This window comes from Macaca thibetana, chromosome 18 (genome assembly GCF_024542745.1).
Source record: "Macaca thibetana thibetana isolate TM-01 chromosome 18, ASM2454274v1, whole genome shotgun sequence".
NCBI lineage: Eukaryota > Metazoa > Chordata > Mammalia > Primates > Cercopithecidae > Macaca > Macaca thibetana.
Window position 1 is genome coordinate 62,001,569 of NC_065595.1, and position 23,762 is coordinate 62,025,330.

At 41.7% G+C, this 23,762-nt stretch overlaps 1 protein-coding gene across 5 annotated transcripts in view; it reads right to left on the minus strand.

Annotated features, from left to right (window-relative positions):
* The window catches only part of METTL4 (methyltransferase 4, N6-adenosine), a 131,113-nt gene that overhangs the window by 61,300 nt on the left and 46,051 nt on the right, over nt 1-23,762 (minus strand). Inside the window, exons 9-12 of one of the 5 annotated variants that reach the window (XR_007721111.1) lie at nt 14,783-14,986; nt 11,047-11,418; nt 9,025-9,114; nt 6,610-6,771 (exon numbers count right to left, since the gene is read on the minus strand). Coding sequence is in view for 1 of the 5 variants with exons in the window: in XM_050767424.1 (XP_050623381.1) it covers nt 11,387-11,418 (32 nt within the window). In the remaining 4 variants the exon portion in view is untranslated. Of the gene's footprint in view, nt 1-6,609; nt 6,772-8,376; nt 11,419-14,782; nt 14,987-23,762 lie in introns of those variants that run through there. The other 4 variants (XR_007721112.1, XR_007721110.1, XR_007721113.1 and 1 more) reach the window with 4 other exon arrangements.

Sequence of the window (23,762 nt, forward strand, 5' to 3'; positions counted from 1 at the left end):
ATTGTCCAATGTATATTATTTACTAATCCTCTTTTATAACTACACATAACTATATTGTAGCCATACTAGTCACTTCCTTTCTCAAAACAGATGAATTTTCTCTTGTCTAAAATTGCCCACAGTTCAGATTTATAAACTTTTCCACCGTCATAGCCTTTTTTCAACTGCCTGTAACAACATGGCTGTTTATTTCTTCCTCAGCTCTCATTGCAGTTTATCTTAAGGACCACCACACCTTCCACCCCCAGCAAGGAGGAAACAATGTCTTGGCTAAATGCTACCTCAAAGACCTTTCTCATTATTCCAAATAAAAATCGTTCAGGATTTCCTCCTCTATCAGCTCCCCCTCTCACCCTTCACGTTTGTGGTTGAACAATTTCAGGTCCACTAATGTATGTCAGCATTAAAAATATAGAGATATATATCCTACAAAAATCCATGAATTAGGAAAATCTTAGTTATTTTACAAAAGTGTTCGTGTGAGATTCACTTAAAGAACGTTCTAGCCTCTAGTGAATTTTGAAATTGTTTACATGCCACATTTTAGGATCACACTTACTAAGCAATATTGGCTGCTATTCTTTCTAACATACAGTTTCATTCATTTATAAGCATACTTGCCATATAGAATCATTTCCAAATATGCATTGCCTATAGAGTTCTAGTACATTAAAAGCTAGAACAAAGCAGTGGTGCTCACTACTACAACCGACTCCTCCCACAACCCCTGACAGGGCAGTGAAGTGACTTGTGGGGAAAGAAAAAGAAAAGACTATCTCTAAGACAGACTCAAAAGCTCTAGATGGAGACTCCAAATCTAACAACGTAGCAGACCAGACAACCTGCAAGTCTCTGACGAATGTTAACTTCAATATAATCACACCCACTTAAATGGATTCCTAGAGAGTAAGAAGGTAAGGAAAATAATCTTCCAAGGCTAAGAAAAGAAATAAAAGCAGCTCAAGGGCACTCAAGTTTAAGCTACCATGAAGGAGAGTTGTGAGTATCTGTTTCAATAAATTAAGGTCATAAGGTTGTTTTTGTTTTTGCTTTTGTGAGACGGAGTTTCGCTCTTGTTGTCCGGGCTGAAGTACAATGGTGCGATCTTGGCTTATTGCAACCTCTGCCTCTGGGATTCAACCGATTCTCCTGCCTCAGCCTCCCAAGTAGCTGGGGTTACCAGCACACGCCACCACGGCCAGCTAATTTTTTTGTATTTTTAGTAGAAACTGGGTTTCACCAACAGGTGCTGGAGAGGATGTGGAGAAATAGGAACACTTTTACACTGTTGGTGGGACTGTAAACTAGTTCAACCGTTGTGGAAAACAGTGTGGCGATTCCTCAAGGATCTAGAACTAGAAATACCATTTGACCCAGCCATCCCATTACTGGGTGTATACCCAAAGGATTATAAATCATGCTGCTATAAAGACACATGCACACGTATGTTTATTGCAGCACTATTCACAATAGCAAAGACTTGGAATCAACCCAAATGTCCATCAGTGACAGACTGGATTAAGAAAATGTGGCACATATACACCATGGGATACTATGCAGCCATAAAAAAGGATGAGTTCATGTCCTTTATAGGGACATAGATGAAGCTGGAAACCATCATTCTCAGTAAACTATCACAAGGACAAAAAAATCAAACACTGCATGTTCACACAGAGCCAGGCCTTGCTAGTTCCTGCCTGGCCATCAGAGCAGGCTCCACACACCTAAGGCACTACTACTATGCTAACAAGTGTGCCCTACCCACCCATGTGGGAGTAGGTGACTTCAGCTGGGCCAAGCACACTACCTGGTCTCCGTGACTGGTCTGAGGGCCTGTGGCCTAAGCAAAAATATTCTCACCTGGAATTTTTTTTTTTTTTTTCGATACAGAGTCACCCTGTGGAGACTCTGTCACCCTGGCTGGAGTGCAGTGGTGCAATCTAGGCTCACTGCAACCTCCACCTCCTGGGTTCAAGCAATTCTCCTGCCTCTACCTCCTGAGTAGCTGGGACTACAGGTGGGCGACACCGTGTCTAATTTTTTTGTATTTTTAGTAGAGACAGGGTGTCACCATGTTGGCCAAGCTGGTCTCGAACTCCTGACTTCAGGTGAGCTGCCCGCCTTGGCCTCCCAAAGTGTTGGGATTACAGGCATGAGTCACCGCGCCTGGCTTTTTTTTTTTTCTTTTTTTGGCACAGTCTCACTCTGTTGCCCAGGCTAGAGGGCAGTGGCACAGTCTCAGCCCACTGCAACATCTGCCTTCAGGGTTCAAGCGATCTCCTGCCTCAGCCTCTCGAGTATCTGGGACTACAGGTGCCTGCCACCACGCCCAGCTAATAGAGACGGGGTTTCACCTGGAATTTTCTAGCTGAATCCAGGATACCCTTTCCTCTTGTGAGCTATGATGCTAGAGGATCCAAGCCCAGTGTTGCCTAAGGCTAAGTGCCCTGATAGTGGAAAAAGCCCACATGAAGGAGGAGAAAGTGAAGCAAACAGGTAGAGAGGATCAAAACTCATGGATGGAAAGAGCACTTTGAAAACTTTGATTATCTTGTTCCAGTTGTCCTCGAGAAAGCTCTCCCCTACTCATCTCACTGTTGGTTCCATAAACCAATTCACTCCCCATTTTTGTTCAGGTTTGTTCAAGTTAACTTTCTGAAACTCAGAACAAAAGAGTCTAGACTAATGTTTTCTACTTTTTATGCAAAAAAGCCACAATCTTAAGTTTTTGTGTGTAAGATCATGGACTGATTTAATGCTGTTTTATTGAACTTTGCATTTGAAATGAAAATCTCACTATTTCCTTTTATCATTCTTAGTTGATGGTATATTGTTCTTTGCCTATCTTCTTCTCATCATGAATATATAGTATCACAATTTACTACTGTAATAGACAGAACAAGTGATTTTGGAAATAAAAATGCTCTATCTCTGTGATCTGAGTGGGGCTGAGGAGTGGGGACAGATCTCCATTTTGCCCTGTTCCTCCTGAAGCGGGAGGTGGGGACTGCGTCCTGAAGTCGGCAGCCCAGTGTTTTTATTTTTTATTTTTTAATTTTTTGAGACAGAGTTTCACTCTTGTTGCCCAGGCTGAAGTGCAATGGCTCAATCGTGGCTCACTGCAACCTCCACCTCCCAGGTTCAAGAGATTCTCCTGCCTCAGCCTCCCAAGTAGCTGGGTTACAGGCATATGCCACCATGCCCGTGGCAGCCCATTGTTTAGGATTGCCCCATAAGGGTGTTCAGATGCATGAATGACATGCAGTGCCTACGTTTGGATGTAGGGCTGGAGAAAGCTGAACTGATCTGTATGTCAAGGAGACAGGAATTGGGGGCAAAGAGGCAAGAGAACAAAGGAGAAGATGGGAGGAGAAAGGAAGTCACAGGCACACTCTGGGAGATGAGCCACATTGTCCTATAACTGAAGCCACTTTTTCCTGCCAGTGCATTTAACCTCAGGCAACACTGGGCTTGGATCCTTATAACATCTCAGCTCACAAGAGGAAAGATTATCTTCTATCCTGGATTCAGTTAGACAATCCCAGATGATGATAATGGGCTCCTGGCTTAGGCCACATGTCCACTCCCTCAGACCAGTCACTGAGGCCAGGTGGTTGGCCCATCTTAAGTCACCTGCTCCGTGGGGCTGAGAAGAGCATACTTGCTAGCATAGTAATGGTGCCACAGGTAGTGTGGAGCCTGCTCTGACAACCATAAAGCTTTTCGAAAACAGGAAAGCCAAATAAATATTCAATTAGATAAGTTACTTCCTGTCTGAAGATGTAATATAGCTAGAGCAACCATTTAATTTATAACCCAAACCTGCGCCCTTTAAGAGTAAAAGGCGACACTATTAATAATAATATCACGTATAAACCAGGGCTGTCCCAGGCAAGCCAGGCCTACGGTCCAATCAAGCATTACCTTCTTATTACTTTCTTTTTTTTTTTTTTTTTTTTTTTTTTTTTTTTTGAGACGGAGTCTCGCTCTGTCGCCCAGGCTGGAGTGCAGTGGCGCGATCTCGGCTCACTGCAAGCTCCGCCTCCCGGGTTCGTTCACGCCATTCTCCTGCCTCAGGCTCCTGAGTAGCTGGGACTACAGGCGCCCGCCACCGCGCCCGTCTAATTTTTTGTATTTTTAGTAGAGACGGGGTTTCACCGTGGTCTCGATCTCCTGACCCTGTGATCCGCCTGCCTCAGCCTCCCAAAGTGCTGGGATTACAGGCGTGAGCCACCGCGCCCGGCTACCTTCTTATTACTTTCATATCCAGTGAAGTGGGCCACACACAGATGCCTTGTAAAGTTTTTCAGAGGGAAATTTTTTAAAAAAGAAATGAAAAGAAAAAAGTCTGCTTCAGGTTTTCAATGGTGTGTGCTGGGCAGGAACAACTTTCACATGATTGCGACACTCCAGCCACTGTGTGGCTCCAGCAGGGAGGGGACGGGGTGCAGGTCACAGTGCCTAGGAGAGAGGCTGGGTGGGAACATGCAGCTCTCACCATGCTGGGTTTGGAATCAGCCGATCACCCGAATCTCAGCCAACAAATCGGCTCCACCACGTTCTACTCTTGCTGCACTTAATTGCTCTCCATTCATTAGATAGGAGGTATATGTAGTCTCACCCAGATAACATTGTTTTTTGTTTTTGTTTTTGTTTTTGAGACAGAGTTTCACTCTTGTTGCCCAGGCTGGAGTGCAGTGGCGCGACCTAGGTTCAGTGCAACCTCCACCTCTTGGGTTCAAGCGATTCTCCTGCCTCAGCCTCCTGAGTAGCTGGGATTGTAGGCTCACACCACGACGCCCGGCTAATTTTGGTATTTTTTTTTTAGTAGACACGGGTTTCACCATGTTGGCCAGGCTGGTCTCTAACTCCTGACCTGAAGTGATCTGCCTGCCTCAGCCTCCCAAAATGCCAGGATTACAGGCGTGAGCCACCATCCCTGGCCCCTTTAATTTTAAGATGTACCCTGCCTATACTCCAGCACTTTGGGATGCCAAGGTGGGAGGATTGCTAGAGCGCAGGAGTTTGAGACCAGCCTGGGCAATGCAGTGAGACACTATCTCTAAAAAATAAAAATAAATTAAAATGTGCCCAGATGCCTTCTTCCCTGTGGCATCTCTGGCTAACTTCTATGGCTTCTCTCTTCACTTATCCAAGAAGGAAGAAGAAAATTTGGTGGTGTTGCCAAACCCAGGTCTACCCAGGTGCCCACACAGCGTCCAGTGTGTTAGAATGTGGCGAGAGCATCACTTACGGCTGATGGGGAACATACCTCTAAACTTTAGTCTGTACAGAAGATACAAGGCAGAAAAAAAAAGGGCTCATCCTCACTCTCAAGCATGTGTGACAGAAAGAATCACGAGTTTCCATTCACAGACCCTAGTTTGAATCCTAGCTTCATCATTTACCACCAGCCTTGTAAATTAACCATCACATTAATTACCTTACCTGAATCTGTTTCTTAATCTTTTTTCATTTTTGATTTTTTAGCCACAGAGTCTCGCTCTGTCACCCAGGCTGGAGTGCAGTGGTACCATCATAGCTCACTGCAGCCTTGAACTCCTGGGCTTAAAATGATCCTCTCACCTCAGCCTCCAGAGTAGCTGGGTCTATAGGTGTACACCACCATGCCCAGCAAATTTTTTTAAATTTGTGTACAAGTGAAGTTTCACTATGTTGCCCAGGCTGGTCTCAACCTCCTGGCCTCAAGATATTCTTCCTCCACTCTGTAGCCCAGGCTGGAGTGTAGTGGCATGATCTCCACTCACCACAACCTCCACCTCCTGGGCTCAAGCAATTCTCATGCCTCAGCTTCCACAGTAGCTGGGACTACAGATGCCCACTACATCCAGCTAATTTTTGTATTTTTAGTAGAGACGGGTTTCATCATGTTGGCCAGGCTGGTCTTGAACTCCTGTCCTCAAGTGATCCACCTACCTCGCCCTCCCAAAATGCTGGGATTATAGGTGTGAGCCACTGTACCCAGCCTTATTTCTTCATCTTTTTTTTTTTTCTTGAGACGGAGTCTCGCTCTGTCACCCAGCTGGAGTGTAGCAGCACAGTCTCCACTCACTGCAACCTCCATCTCCCGGGTTCAAGTGATTCTCCTGCCTCAGCCTCTTGAGTAGCTAGGATTACAGGCGTGCACCACCACACGTGGCTAATTTTTCTATTTTTTGTAGAGACGGGGTTTCATCATGTTGCTCAGCCTGGTCTCAAACTGCTGGCCTCAAGTAATCCACCCACCTCAGCCTCCCAAAGTGCTGGGATTACAGGCGTGAGCCACTATGCCCAGACCCATTTCTTCATCTTTAAAATGGGGGTAACAGCACCTAACTCATAGGGATGTTATGAACGTTATATCAGTATATCAAACACCCACTGTGCCTTACCACATTCTTGTGGAACAACTATTTTACTCCAACTACTGTGTAATAACCAACTTCATGCAATATCATCTGACAGCCAGACAGCCAAATAATTTGGAAGGACCAGTGAAAAATAAAAATGCAAAGCCACTTGTTCCAAAAATTATTAAGAATATCAAGCCAACAACATGAGTGCATTAAACCAAACCCAGACCTTGTGCGGTTGTACAGGTTACATTACCTTGGCACAGGTAACATGCCCTTGGCACAGGTGCTGTTGACAGCTCCTCCCCTCTGATGTACCAGTTATCTCTCATTTTCTGCCCCAGTGCTTCTCTGACACCATGGCGTTCATATATGTGCAATCTGGAAGCCTGGACGAATTACGATCCATGAGGCAACACTGGAGCAATAGAGGATGGGGGCCACAAGATAAATACCACCCTCCTGTGACACTCAGGTGGACAATGCTGAGATGCATTCTACATCCTGATGAGGAACCTTGAATCAGCTCCCTCTCTTTCCCTTACCTGCCCACAAGTTCTTGTCTCAGACTCTGCTCTCAGGCTTAGACAAAGGCATACTTTTGATAAAACACTTTGCATAGATCTGTTTTATCAAAGTCCTCCCTTTTTCTATCTGAGGTGCAATAAACAGTGATCAATAAAAGAGATGTGAGGATTAAATCTAATGAAGAAGAAGAAGAGGAGGAGGAAGGAAGGAAGGAAGGAAGGAAGGAAGGAGGGAGGGAGGGAGGGAGGGAGGGAGGGAGGGAGGAAAGAAGGAAGGAAGGAAGGAAGGAAGGAAGGAAGGAAGGAAGGAAGGAAGGAAGGAAGGAAGGAAGGAAGGAAGGAAGGAAGGAGAAGGGGAAGGGGAAGGAGGAGGAGGAGGAGGAGGAGGAGAAAAGAGAAGTTTGTATACATTTTGCTTTTTCATGTCGGTTCACCCTTCTCCTCACCCACCCACCCTTCTCTGCCTCAGCATCATATACTCATATTTTTTAAACCCTATCTGATCACCCCTTGCTATGAGATTCTACAAATTCCATTTATTGAAGTCTTATTTCTTTCTGACATTCATTTGACCTTGATCCTGTAACCGTCTCACTGGAAGACAAAACATGATCATGATTCAGGCTCTGAATGGGGAAGGAGAGGAAAATTCTACCGAAAATACAATAAACTAATTTAAAGGAAGTAAAGTAAAGACCACTTTTAAAGTGGTCTCAAGGCCGGGTGTGGTGGCTCATGCCTGTAATCCCCACACTTTGGGAGGCTGAGGTAGGCAGATCACGAGGTGAGGAAATGGAAACAATCCTGGCCAACATAGTGAAACCCCATATTAAAAAAAAAAATACAAAAAAATAGCCAGGCGTGGTGGCACGCACCTGTAGTCCCAGCTACTCCAGAGGCTGAGGCAGGAGAATCGCTTGAACCCAGGAGGTGGAGGCTGCACTGAGCCAAGATTGTGCCACTGTACTCCAGCCTGGACAACAGAGCAAGACTCTGTCTCCAAAAAAAATAATAAAATAAAATAAAATTATTAAGTGGTCCCAAAATACCACTTTAAAAGAAAAAAATGACAATTCGATTCTTGGCTAGCTAAAAATCACATTCTGATAACTATAAAAAATGTACATATTTCACTTGCTTTATATGTTATGTTACATATTGTACTTTACTCTCTCAAAATATTATCCTTTCTCTTGTCTCTTTTATTCATCAGCACAGTTACTCAGTAACCTCTCTAAGGAACCATATTAGAACAGGAAAACTGTATCGAACAGTACAGTGACCTTGCCTGACCAGCTTGACTCACCCAACAACGAGGGCTCTGCCACCTAACAGATGCTCACCATTTGGCAAATTTCATTAAAAGTTCAATAACCCAACAAGATCCAGACTGATTCTCTATAAGATTATAGGATTTTTCTATACTATTGGGTATTATACTATTAATACCACAAATACCAAAATATATCTCAATTTTCATCATCAATTCTGGAAGATAATATTTTGATATTTTATTACAAAAACATAATACACTGTAAATAGCCAGCACAGCAAGAGTATACTCTAGAAACCACTGACTACAATAGACTATCAATACATTAGTAAATCATACCTATAAATTTTACAAACAGTATTGATATTAGTTTGATTTTTTACAATGTACCTGCTAATACATTAGCAAATAATTCATTGCAGGAGATTAGAGTGCATAACATCCTCATTAAAAATATATTGATATAAACTTTTAAAAAACTATTATATCTATAACTTAAGCCATGGTTTCTTTTTTCACCAAAATTGTATCAGAGTATTTAGAGTAACTATAACTTAAATAAGTGTATTCGCACTTTTTTTATTCAACAAATATTTCTTGAAGCCTAGTTTGTACCTGGAGAAAAAATAATACACAAAAGAGAAATGGAGTCTAGCCCTGGGAATTTATAGTCCAGTAAGGCAGAGACAAGCAAGCAGACAGTTAGAATACAATGCAGAGCAGTGAGTGTCATGATGGGGAAGTCTGAGCTGTTCTGGTAGTGCTTAAGGAAGCCCTTAACCCATTCTTGAGAGGTCATGGAAGCTTCCAGAAAGAAGGGACAATTAATCTTGTAAAATTAACAATCTTGTAAAATTGAAGGGGCAATTACCTGTAAAATGAGGAGCAAGGGTTGACACAACAGAAGGAGAATGGCAGAGATGGTGAAGATTTATGGCAGGGAAACTGTACGTTCCAAAGCCTAGAAGTAAGAAACAAGGTACATTCTTTGAGGTCCTGCAATAGGTTTCCTATAGCCATATTATCCAAAGATTTAAAATGCTTTGTAGACTTCTATGTGAATAAAATTTACTTTACATAAATTAACTTAAAACTTCCTCTCATGCTGTGGCTGTTTTACTGATGGGGTGGTTGCACCTTTGATGCATAGATGCACTGATGCCACAGCTGCACTGATGCATTGATGCCATTGGTGCATGGATACTATTGATGCCTTGATGCATAGATACCATTTGTGCATTGATGCATTGCTGCCATTGATGCAGTCCCTCAGGGATCTTCAGCCATTTGTCAGTAAGAGCAACTCTTTCCTTCCCTCTCTAACAACGTAATCATAATTGGTTAACTGATGTTATTTAGATAGGTTCTGTGCTTTTGCCTATATAGACTATTTTGTTGTTGTTTTGAGCCAGAGTCTCCCACTGTGGCCAGGCTGGAGTGCAGTGGCATGATCTCAGCTCACTGCAACTTCTGCCTCCTGGGTTCAAGTGATTCTCCTGCCTCAGCCTCCTGAGTAGCTGGGATTACAGGCGCGCGCCTCCACACTCAGCTAATTTTTGTATTTTTAGTAGAGACAGGGTTTCACCCTGTTGGCCAGGATTGTCTCGATCTCCTGATCTCATAATCTGCCCGCCTCAGCCTCCCAAAGTGCTGGGATTACAGGCGTGAGCCACCGCGCCTGGTCACCTATACAGTATTAACTACAGTTAATATGCCCTATTAACTAGAGCCAGATATACTACTTCAGGAACATAAGTCATCAGATTTTAGAATTAGTCCATCCTGGGAAACATGGCAAAACCCAGTCTCTACAAAAAGTACAAAAATTACCCAGGCATGGTGGCATGTGCCAATAGTCCCAGCTACTCAAGAGGCTGAGGTGGGAGGACTGGTTGAGGCTAGGAGGTCGAGGTTGCAGGGAGCCACGACTGTGCCACTGCACTCCAGCCTGGATGACAGAGCAAGACCTGTCTTTAAAAAATGTAAATAAATAAATAAAGTTTTTGAGTTATTTATTCAGTGCCAAATTTATTTACTCCTGGGCATTTTCCCCTTCTTCTTCACTCATATGCTGTGGTATTTGTAGATAATAGTTTGAATAATTTTTTTATCAATACCTCTTGGACAATAATGAAAATTGATCTTTTGTCTCAATGTTGTATATTACAGATAACACTGTAATTTAATTTCTTCCTCGTATATGCTTTTATTATTTTCCGTTTCTGTGGTCTCATCAGAAACTCTCCCTGCTGCTCTCATTCTGTCAGTTTACTGTGGAAATCCATGACCGCAGAGGACTTGAAGAGGTAAACAGCTAATATTAGGACTCTCTAGATTATTTTCAAATAAGGAAGTATTTTTGCAAAGCCTAAACCACTCAGATCTATACACTACAAAAGGATGCCTTTTCAATTTTTATTTTATTTTATTTATTTATTTATTTTGAGACGGAGTCTCTGTCGCCCGGACTGGAGTGCAGTGGCCAGATCTCAGCTCACTGCAAGCTCGGCCTCCCGGGTTCACGCCATTCTCCTTCCTCAGCCTCCCGTGTAGCTGGGACTACAGGCGCCCGCCACCACGCCCGGCTAGTTTTTTGTATTTTTTTAGTACAGACGGGGTTTCACCGTGTTAGCCAGGATGGTCTCGATCTCCTGACCTCGTGATCCACCCGTCTCGGCCTCCCAAAGTGCTGGGATTACAGGCTTGAGCCACCGCGCCCAGCCTCAATTTTTATTTTATTTAACCTCTTTAAGCCTAGTCCCGTGGGGAGAGGAATGCCTACCTCACATGCCTAATAAATGAAGACTGCCTAGTGTTAATAAGCGGAAGGTCCCTCTTTGAGTTAGATGGTAAGGATATAACACAGAACAAAGCCAAAACCAAATATGCTCACTTTTACCGAAACAATATAAATTCCCAAAACTAAATGCAAATGTGGGTGTTTAAGAAACTAGCAGTTTCCAGGGGGAAAGGAGTTGATTTTTCCAGGTTGCTGCAGATTTCTTAGCCCTTCTGGGTTTCCATTTATTAAAACACAACTGAAGGCTTCTCCTGACATGGATCCACGGCAGCTTGGATCAGAAACGCATCTTACTGTAGTGTGTTGTTAGAAAGACTTCCTTCTGATGATTCCATAACTCCTCAGATGTAGTCAAGGAAGATTCTTCACCTCAACATATGTAAATATTCAAAACTGAGTTGCTACAATCACTCGCAATAGTGAGCAGCATGTCCTAGCCCAGTGCCGAGCACTTAGTGGGAATAGCTGGAAAAAAAAAAAAATGTTAAGTTCATTCATGAAGAATTTCCCAAACACTGATAAAGAAAAGACCAACAAACTAGTAGAAAAATGGCCAAACATATTGACATACAGTTCACAGAAAAGGAAAGACAAAATGGCTCTGGAGCATGTGAAATGATGTTCAAAATTTCTCAACATAAGAGAAGTGCAATTTAAGGCCAGGCGTGGTGGCTCACACCTGTAATCCCAGCACTTTGGGAGGCCAAGGCAAGTGGATCACCTGAGATCAGGAGTTCCAGACCAGCCTGGCCAACATAGTGAAACCCCTACAAAATTAGCCAGGCGTGGTGGCGGGGCCTATAGTCCCAGCTACTTGGGAGGCTGAAGCAGGAGAATTGCTTGAACCCAGGAGGCAGAGGTTGCAGTGAGCTGATACTGTGCCACTGCACTCCAGCCTGGGCAACAAGAGCAAAACTCAGTCTCAAAAAAAAAGTGCAACTTAAAACAACACTCAGTCATCATTTTTCAATTTCTGAAAAATGTTGATAGGTAACATTTAATAACACTCTGTTGGTAAGAATATGGGAAAATAAGCAGTATAATTGCTTATGGCAAGAACATAAGTTGATTCAACCTTTCTGAAGTACAGTTTTGCAATATATATCAGATAATCTACTCATAAACACAGAAAATTCCTTTTCTAGAAATTACATAGATATATTCAAACAAGTACAAAACAACACATGTACAAGATATGCACTGCAGCGTTACTTGTTATAGCAAAAGACTAGAAACAACCTATAAGCCTGTCAACAGGTGACTGGCTAAATAAATTATGATATATCCACTCAATGAAATATCCTATGCCGGCAGGGTGCTGGAGCTCATGCCTGTAGTCCCAGCACTTTGGGAGGCCAAGCCGGGCAGGAGTTCGAGACCAGCTTGGCCAACATGGCAAAACCCCGTCTCTACTAAAAAAATACAAAGAATTAGCTGGGCATGGCGGCAGGTACCTGTAATCCCAGCTACTCGGGAGGCTGAGGCAGAGAATCGCTTGAACCCAGGTGGAGGAGGCTAAAGTGAGCCAAGATCGTGCCATTGCACTCCAGCCTAGGCACCAAAAGTCAAAAAGAAAAAAAGAAAAGAAAAGAAAAAAGAAAAGAAAGAGGAAGGAAAGAAGGAAGGAAGGGAGGAAGGGAGGAAGGAAGGAAGGAAGGAAGGAAGGAAGGAAGGAAGGAAGGAAGGAAGGAAGGAAGGGAGGGAGGGAGGGAGGGAGGGAGGGAGGGGAAAGAAAGATCCTACAGCCATTAAAATTAATGAGGATGCTTTTTTTGTAACAATATAAAATAATTTCAAATGTTAAGTTAAAAAAACACAAAGTATAAAACCATGTGAAGAGTATGCTACCATTTTTATGAAAAGAGAGGGGGGACTGTCTGCTTACGTGTTTGTTGGCATATACATAAAGTAGTTCTGGAAGCATGTTTACAAAACTCATAGCATTGTTTCCTTACAAAGAGAGAAGACTGCTTGGCTGATGAATGGGATGGAAGGGAAATTTATAAGCCTTATTGTAATTTTGAATCGTGACTATATTTCATATGCAAAAAATAAATTTAAAAATTGAAAATAAAAGGACACTTGAACTCTGATCACTGATTCTATCTCAGCCTCTGTGATCTTGAATCACTGCATTTCTCTGTAGCTCATTTTTTCCCTTCAAAAAATAAGAAAGTTAGACTGGCAAATCTGTCCGTTTCCCTCTAATTTTAGAGTTTTAGTTAGGCATATGTAAGAAATCATGGCTTCAGGGAAAAAAATAGAATAATACTTTTACACATTGTATATATAAAGTTTAACGGTGGCTCTGGCCCATGCAATTGTGATTCTATTTCTTCATAGTCGTGTAGCAAAAGCCTGGATTCAATGCAAGCAGGCCTACCCCTCCTTCTTACAAACACATGACATCAACATGGTCTTTATGAAAATTGGAGGTGTCTATGTAGAGCCTCTGTAACCACATGCCAAGCAAGCAGGTACTTGTAATTCTCCAACTCAGGACTCCTGAAGACAAGTAGTTCTCACTTTTTAACACAGTCCACTTAAGGAAAGTCAAAGACCCCAAGACCTTCTCATCCCACCCATTCTCGCTGTGGTAAGAATCTGCTTCACTCAATACAGAAACATTCTGGTTTATACCTGTGCATACACACAACTTAGTGGTTTAGAAGTTGCCACACACAGCTAAAAATCTACTTTCGATGAAAAGTAGGGCCAAGAATACAGTTGTTGCAAATATGCAACGCTCTACACTGTAACCAAACAACTCCCAACACTAACTTAAAACTACAAAGCAAAAGAGCAGCAACTAAAAATAATACCATACTCAAAAAACCGGAATGATTTAAGGATAAGAATTTCTTTTTGATATTGTAGGAATTGCATTTGTCTAAATGTGAACAAGGGCAATAAGAGTTTTGCAAACTTGTCAAAACTACATGATAGCCAGATGCTTTAGCCAAAAGATACTGAATTAGAATCCCTAGTTACCTGCTAATTTTCATTTATGAAACCAAATTTTAGTCAACTTTAATAACTCATTCAAAAGATTATTGGAACTAGTTCTTACTTATAATCTAAAAATGAGAGTCTATGGAACATGTAGTTTGCCTCCATATCCCTCATTTGTAAGAGAATATTTATTCCTACATTTTAAAGATCAAATGATCAAACAAGTTGTAACAATATTTTAAAAACTGCAAAGGGATTGATATATTTCACAAATGTAAATCATTATTAGCATTTGTTATCATTATTAAATCCTGAGGTGGCTCAGGCTATAATAGTCATGCAGCATTGAGCTGCTACGGATAATAACCACTGAGTTGTTAAAGATTTCGAAGGATTCTGGTAAGACTGAGCGATTTTGGCAAATGTTAATTTCTTATTTTTTTTTTCACATAATAGAGACCAGGTTTCACCATGTTGGCCAGGCTGGTCTCAAAACTCCTGACCTCAGGTGATCCGCCAGCCTCTACCTCCCAAAGTGCTGGGATTACAGGCATGAGCCACCACACCTGGCTGACAAATGCTAATATTTAATTGAGTTATTGAAATTAAAGTTATTCTAAAACATTGTTTAGAAAGTTGTATATTGGGAATGAACCAATAGATGATTATATAATATGCATATATTTGATTCATATAGACAAATTTCCTAACAAGTATGTTTTGCCAGGGCACCCAATCTTTAGTTTCTAATAAGCAACTGTTGAGGAAGTGAAATGCACCAAATTTTCACATTCTGCATTTGGGAAATATGCCCTGGAGATATTTAATAGCACACTCTGCTTTTTTGCAATGATTATGTTAGTATATACAAACTTACCTTCAGGATCTGTTTTAATTACAAATGTGTCATGCATAAAACATGTGGAATCATTTCAATATGTTCATTATCCTTTGCTTCATTCTTCAATTCACAAGGCAACTTTAATTGTAGTATATTCATCAACTCTTCTTTAGTCTTAAGATTTCCACAGATATTAGTTCAGCTTAAATTTATAGAAAATAGTCCTCTGGCAGGTTGCCCCTGATTGGGTTCCACATGAGAGGACAGTATTAATCAATGTACTGGAAAACATGTAAGCGCCAAAGCCATATTAAATCTAGGCTCCATCCCATAGGACCCTGATTATGGAAATAGATTCACATATTTTAGTGTTAATGTTTGCAACCACAATTCTTTCTCAAATGAAACCCGAAGCACTCATGCAGATTAGCACTGGTCTAACATTTTAAAACTTGGCTTTTAATCGAACTTCAGAGAAAATGATTGCAGCCTCACTGCGTACTTATTCTCCCTACTTTGCCAGGGTAACATGAAGCTTAATTAGTCCTCTGTTGAGGCTATTTGCTCCTCTGAAGTTTAAGTTTCTATGAAGGTTGAATCATTAAATAATTGCAGTGGAAACATTTTTTACAATTCTTTCCCCAAATCAAAAGTAATTTGAAAAAGCCCAAGGTACCTAACATTGTAGGGATTGAAATGTAATTAGTTGGTAGATATACTAGAATTTATTTGAGACAGTGGACCAGAAGTTGATGCTCAGAGGAGGAATCAAAATAAAAAGCCACCGTGAATGAAAGCAAAGAGGCAAATATGTAAAGAAAGTCAGAGAATTTCAGGAGAAAAAAAAAAAAAAAAAAACAGCAAGAAGTCATTAAAAGTGGATGGCATCGTTGAACATCAAGGGCAACTTAGGTGATTTTTTACAAGAGTTAGGTGCCCTGAGGAGAAAGGGCCTAATTGAACCAGCATTCAAGTGGCTGAAAGGAAAGCAATTTTGACCAGCCACCAAAAAGTAGATTTAAACCCAGACAAAAAAAAATGGAGGGGAACTTTCTTTCCCAGTAAGTATACGGAGAGAGAAATACCTCTATCCTTATGCTAGAGCAATTGTTTTGTACCTTTTGCCCACCAAGACACATGTGGCAAACAATGTTTCCATTTAGACACACCCTTACAAGCACAAAAAACCTAGCATATTAGATAGGTGCAACTGTTCACCACATTTCATTTCTTTCTCTTCCACTCTAGAATTGTCACATGTGACTGTCATCTGTGTGGGATAGGCACTGTAATGGGTGGGAAAAGTCAATCATTAATTATTCAGAATGATTGAGACACCTCTAGTTGCTACCACTCCCGAGCAGAGGTAAGATAAACTAGAAAGGGCAACTGGAAATGCCTAGGGAAGGCCAGAGTGTCTGACTACTTGTCAATAAGCTCATGAGAGCCCCCGGGTTAAAATAATTAGCCATTCCCCAAAGGCTTTGTGGATCTCAGCCCTGTCACTCACTAACAACCTTCTAGACCAACAGCCAAGATTTCTCTATGAGCTCGCACAACCTTCTACTGTAACAGAAGAAATAGGGATAAACAAAATTCAATCCAAATTTTTAAAACTATAACCTACATATTTTAAATTTTGGACATCTAGTGAAATAATGTCAGCTCACCCCTCAATATATAACTTTCTAAGCAATGTTCTAAAAAAGGTAGATTGTGAAAACAAAAAGTTGACTAACAAGGGAACTTGCTTCTGATTTGGATCTTGTCAAAAATATGAAACTAAAAACCCACCACAGGGAATTGAAGCCTACAGAGAAAATCCAAAAAGTCTTTCTCATTTCACATCTTTTAGGAAGCTTATTTTGTACACATCTCTTATCTGAGATACAGTACTTATTGTCATTACCATTCAGACTGACATTCAATCACCTACTTCCTGTAAGTTTATTTAATTTTTCTGTTATATCTTCTCATTCCAATTAGATTATAAATTCCAGATGATCAGCATTGTATTCCTCTCAGCCTGAAGGCCATGTGGGGCACAAAGAACGCGTGCTGGATGTTTGTTTGTGACCAAGTCCCACGCTGTTGCCCAGGCTGGAGTGCAGTGGCGTGATCATAGCTCACTGCAGCCTCGAGCTCCTAGGCTTGAGTGATCCTCCTGCCCAACCTCCTGAGTTGCTGGGACTATAGGCACACACCACAACACCTGGCTAATTTTTACATTTTTTTGTAGAGAGGGGGCTCTTCCTATGTTGCCCAGGCTAATTTTGACCTTCTGGCCTAAAGCAATCTTCCCACATGGGCCTCCCAAAGTGCTGGGATTACGGGCATGAGCCATTGCACCCTGCCAGCATGCTGTTAAATGCTTGTATGATTAATTAAGTAAATTTAATTAATTTCTACATTTCTCTATTGTTTTCTTTCTAGCCATCATTTTCTGTGGATTTATTTAAACACTATTGCAATTAGAGTAAACAAATATATGTATGTGTATGTGTCTGTGTATATATAATACCTAAAGGCAACTGGTAGCTGTCATAAACTGGGAATTAAGAAAAATGTATCTGCCTTTGGCAGGGTGCAGTGGCTCACGTCTGTAATCCCAGCCCTTTAGGGGGCCAAGGCAGTATATCACTTGAGGCAAGAGTTCAAGACCATGGCCAACATGGTGAAACCCCATCTCTACTAAAAATAAAAAAATTAGCTGGGTGTGGTGCTGGGTGCCTGTAATCCCAGCCACTAGGGAGGCTGAGGCACGAGAATCACTTGAGCCTTGGTGGCAGAATGTTGCAGTGAGCCTAGACAGTGCCACTGCACTAGAGCCTGGGTGACAGTGAGACTCCGTTTCAAAAGAAAAAAAAAAAATATATATATATATATATATATACACACACACACATACACACACATATACATATCTGTCTTTAATCAGATACATCATCAAAAACTGAAATGAATATACTTTTAACCTTGGACAGAAACTGCTTTTAATATGGAAATGTTGGTGAACTCTTAGGGAAAATAGACTAAAATGTACATCTGAATCTAAGGAACATTTTTGTCCACAGATTAAACACATAATTACATAAGTTGAGTTTATTTTAGTATCATTCTAATGGTTTTCTTTTGCATCAGTTTTATTCCTGAAAGTTATCTTCTCCTTACTTCTAGTGTCACTTTTTTAAAGAAAGCTGTTACCAAGATAAATCTCAGAAAATACAAATCTAAGCAAGACAATTTAGGGTAACTTAGTTTATAGAGATTTGCATTTATAGCCACATTATTACGTTAAGAAATAAAGGTTGGCGTGCCCCATCATATGTTCCTGGCCAGTTTTGCAGAAAGTAACGTCAACCTAGAAAACAACATGAAAGCCAGCAACTGAGTTTCTAATGTTATGCTCACTATGGGGAACATTACATTGAGCAAAGGAGGCCAACAAATGCCATGTGTGAGCAACCTGAACTCCTCAAAGGAAAGAGGAAAAATGTTATGTTAGATCAGTGGTTCTCAACCCTTGTTGAAAGTAGAAACCTGAGAAGCTTAAAAAAACAACAACAACAAAAAACCATTGCTTGTCTCCCATCCCTAGACATTCTATTTACTTTGTCTGGGAGAGTCACAGGCATTGCCGGGACAGTGGTGCACACTTAAAATACCAGCTACTCAGGAGGCTGAAACAGGAGGATCCCTTGAGCCCAAGAGTTGATAGATCAGCCTGGGCAACATATTGGGACATCCCTCTCAAAAAAAAAAAAAAAATTATTAGATGCATATAATGTACAGCCAGAGTTGAGAACCATTAGGCTAAATGATATAAAATTACAAATAAGCTTTCTAAAAAGACACATTTTCCCTCTTTATACTTCCAGGGCTAATTCAGGCAAAGTCTGAGCTACTCTTTAGTACAGCCCTCTTTATGTAGACTTAAAAGTTAACACATACATATACACAAGCCTCTAGGTTTCCCATGAAAACCATCTGTCAAAATTATACTAGCTAGAACCAACATGTTAAAAACTACAATTATAAAGAATGTTAATTCTTTGATTCTATTGAATTTCCATGGACTTTTTTGATCTCAAGTGATAAAAGCTAAATCATTCTAGCTGGAGTGAAAAGTGGAGGAATGGATTTAATCAGCAAATAGCTAGAAAGGACCAGAATAGGTCTCACATGAAGCACAATAGATCTAGGACCCAAATAAAGTCACCAAGACTTGGTTTCTTACTCTCATACTCCCTTGCACTAGTCCTTATCTCTGCTTCCCTCTAGACATGGATGTCATTCTTTCTGTCATGAGTACCCTACTCTGTGAGTTCCTACTCCAAGTGGTAGGAATCCCAGGTTCACATCTTTACAGCACCCTATCCTGAAAGGCAAAATATGGCCTTTCCTGCTCCTTCAGGAGAAAAGTCCCAGATAATGCCTCTGCTGGCTCCAAGTTGGATCACAAGCCCATACTGAAAATCTCAAAAATATTACCTGCCTATAATATATCACTCAAAAATTAATTGAGTTTTAAAATGTTAATACGAGGACTGGGCACGGTGGCTCACGCCTGTTATTCCAACACTTTGGGAGGCCAAGGCGGGTGGATCACTTGAGGTCAGGAGTTCAGGATCAGCCTAGCCAATATGGCAAAACTCCCTCTCTACCAAAAATACAAAAATTAGCCGGGTGTGGTGGCACATGCCTGTAATCCCAGCAACTCTGGAGGCTGAGGCATGAGAACTGCTTGAACCCGGGAGGCAGAGGTTGCAGTGAGCCGAGATCACACCACTGCACTCCAGACTGGGCAACAGGGCGAGACTCAAAAAAAAAAAACAAAAAACAAAATAAACTATTAATAGGAATAAACATAGAAAAGAAGCAAAGAGCGTAAAACACCACTTTGGAGAATTCTATATTTGTCTGGAACAAAATTCACCTAACAGGAAATACAGTAGTTGAATCATAAAAATAGTCAAAGGTCATATCAAGGTCAGACTTTTATTTAAAGGGATGAATTTTATTTTTATTCTGAGACCAAAGGGGGCCACAAAAGGATTTCAGGAAAAGAATGAGATGATCAGATTTGTTTTAGGAAGATTACTTTGGCATATGGGAATAGATTGAAGAGAATGCATTTTAAAAATAGACACAAGTTAGAAGGATATTACAGTTATCCACATGAAAAGAAATCTAAACTTGTACTAAGGCAATGGTTAAGACAAATAGAGACAAGAAATGGATTCGAGATTTTTAAGGATGTGGTATCTACAGTAACTAGATTGGGTATTAGATGCCCAGAAAGGAAGAGGATTCAGAATGACTCACTGTTTCCTGGCTTGGGAAACTTGGAGGATAGTCACACTGTTAACTAAGAATTCAGGAATAGAGGCAGGTTTGGAATGGATAGATGATAAATTCAGTTTAGTGTTAAAGTTGTCTATAGGATTGAAATGGAGGCCAACTCATACTGTAAAGCCAACTATAAGATCAACTTTAATTATAAAGTCAAATGTTAGATGATTAAGGCATAAATATATTAAAGTCACACTCAGGACAAAGATAGAACCAGAAAGGGGAGCTAGATGACATTTCTAATGAATGTGGAAGAGACAAATTAGTAAATAACCCCAACTACAATGGTATAAAGGACATTCTAGCCAGAGGGCATGAGCCTCCAGAAAGATCTAACATGAGGAGAAAACAAAGGTTTTGAAACAGAAGTAAGGACAAAATGAACGCTGACCTGACCCCTGTCCAGATCTGGTCATGGAGATTGGAGAGCAGCAGCAGTCACTTGGCCAGGATGTGAAGCGGGTGGGAGAACACTAGGTATCAGCAAGGGCAAACAAGCGCACTATGAAGTCTTCTGTTTTGACTCTCCAGCATCCAAACCCCCTTTCTACTGTGGGGGAAATCCCAGAGGAGGTGGGGGCAGGGCACACTTTTGGGAAGCCTTACAAAGAAGGCACTAGCACATGACTTAGGTTCTGCCATCTCCATGTCCCGCCCTGGACCTTGAGACAGTTGTGTAAGGGCACGGTGAACTTGAGAAATTTTTCACAGCACAAGCAGCAGTTCAACTGACGGTCCCATGACTCATTAGGACATGAGGCGTATTGTAACATTAAACATGCCATACCCAATATTGTTCGGGCTTCAGTAGGGCAAAGAAAGGACTTCCAATACTCACTTCTGCCCCAAAAGCACCACTTCCTGTCATGTGATATAGTCTATTGTCTGTTCTCATGTGATAATTTGGGGGAAGTGGGGAGAAGACAATTTGAAAACAGAGGTTAGTAGAATTTTTAATAATACAGTGTCATGGTAATTTTTAACTCTAAAATATTAATTTTTACATACATTTTATTATTAAACTACAGAACACAGATAGCCAAGGGCTCAGTGATGGCAGTGACAGAGGTGGTGACCCAGCAGCAGGCCCCACAACAAACTGACCCTGTGCCGGGCCCGGGCCGTGATTCCAGCTGCAGCTGCACAGCCTCACTTGTCTCCTGCCCATCTTCCGACCCTGATTCTCAAGCCTTCTCATTATTGGGTTTCTTGGCAATCAATTCCTTTTATGTTTAAGTTAACCAAAGTTGGTTTCTGTCATTTTCAACTGATAACTCTAATAGCTATAGATGAAAAGCACTTCCAGAGGAGGAATGGAGGGTGCCGTATGCTGGAGTCCCTGGCTGTTTTAAGAAACCCAACATTGTAGTATTTGGAGTTTTACAGAGTTTCTGTGGAAGAGAAAAATGATCTGATAAAATGAAAATGTAAGTACATGTATGTCAGAATATACCATAACTACCACCCAGCCTGGATGCAGTGGCACGATCTTGGCTCACGGCAGCCTCCACCTCCCAGGTTCAAGCAATTCTCCTGCCTCAGCCTCCCCAGTAGCTGGGACTACAGGCAGGCTACCACACCCTGTTATCTTTTGTATTTTAGTAGAGGCGGGGTTTCACCATGTTGGCAGGCTGGTCTCCAACTCCTGACCTCAGGTGATCCACCCACCTTGGCCTCCCAAAGTGCTGGGATTACAGGTGTGAGCCATCGTGCCCGGTCCAGGAATACCTTCTTTCTCTGGCCACGATTTTGTGTCGGTTGTTTTGCTCCCAATGAAACAGAAATTATATAAGTGATCAAATTTGTCCAAAGACTTTAGTCTTTATTTCCTACCAAATGCAGGGCCTAGTAGTTTCGCCTGTGCATTTCCTATACTTCCGCCTGAAAGGTGAGATTCTACAACCACCTACACGTCCCAGATTTGAGAGGCAGCAACACTCCCTCAGCAATGAGTTTCTTGGGTGAGTGATAGAGGGATGGTGCTTGACCTTGACAATTAAGCATCTGTATGTGTGACCAGACGGTCTTATGGAGGTAGGGCAGAGGTGGAAGTAGGGGTAGGAAGAGGAGAGTGTCCCCATCCCTTTAGCTGTTTCACTCAGCCAAGAAGTAAAGATTCCAACTGTAAGTCTACTTGTAATTTTCTCTTACCTTCCATGGGCTACTGAAGGAAACATATATAAAGCAAATAATCATGATTATGAAATGTAAGAGCTTTTAGCAGGAGATGAGTAGACCTTCCACATTTTCTCATGTTCCCACCTCTGGGAAGGGGCACAAAGGACCAAGTTTACATCACGTAAGCACTGCAGGTCACAGTCATCTCTAGGCATCCCATCTGCTTTCCATGAGAAGGAAACATTGTTTCCTGAGTGTCCAGTCCCACGCAGGAGATTTCCTCAAGGTCTATCTCCCTCATCTATATATAATCATTTTGCCTCTGCATCTGGCACTTCACATCTTGGTCTCAGCTTCACTTCCAGCAGCAGTAAACTTACATATGACTAATTATGAGAATTAATACATCGAACTCCAACGAGCTTGGTTTTGAACCTGTGGAATCCTTAGCCAGGATGAGCATCCCTGTTAATCTATAGAATGCGTGCCTGTAGGAAGTCCAAAGCACACAGCAGAAGGCCTGGCAAACATTTTGGACAATGAAGGGGATGGCTTGAGAAGGGGTTGCAGGCCTGAAGCCTTGCTGGAATAGCCTTGCCGGAAAGGACAGAGGCCTACAGAGACTGACACTTCAGGGGTGTGGAAGATGACAGGGCTAAGAGACAAAGTGAGATTATCTAGTCACAGCTGTGGCTGGAACACATTCCAGGTGACTGTGCTGACACAGAGGAAAGTGTCGAGAGTTGCCCGGAACAGATTAGCCTTTGTCAGTGCAATCCAGTAAGAGCTCTCCAACCCGCAGAGGGCTGTCTGGGCTCTGACGGGAACATTGGCTTAAAGGTTTTATGCTTCAGCAAAATACAGGTGTTAGTGGACTGGGTTGCCAGGGGAGGGTGAGGCCTATATCAGAATGGAAGTAACCAACTTCCAGTGACCTTTTAAGGAGGCAGAGCAAAATGCCACCATGGCCATGCTGTCTGTCCTCACACTCAAACTCACACGACTCCTGTTGCACTTTTATCTTTTACACTTAAGTTTTCTATCATTTTGTTACTATTCTATACTCTGTAATCCAGCAATTATAAATTGTAAACCCAGGAGGCCAAGGACCATGTCTGTCTTGTTCCACACTACATCCCCTTGGACTACGTGCTAAGTAGATATATTTAAAATATTTGCTCAGCTACTGAAGAAACTAGATTGTTGACCCAAGTGCTACATACTTTATCATCATATCTTCCACTCTATCAAGATGCACTAAAAAGCTAAAAACTTCTAAAATATTCTCATGTCATATTTTGGTCCTTTTTCTTGGGTATGTACAAAACAATTATGTCATAGATTAAAAATTTAAAGTGGGCCAGGCGCGGTGGCTCACAGCTGTAATCCCAGCACTTTGGGAGGCCGAGGTAGGTGGATCATGAGGTCAGGAGTTCAAGACCAGCCTGACCAATATGGTGAAACCTCATCTCTATTAAAAATACAAAAATTAGCCAGGCGTGGTGGCACGCACCTGTAGTCCCAGCTACTCAGGAGGCTGAGGCAG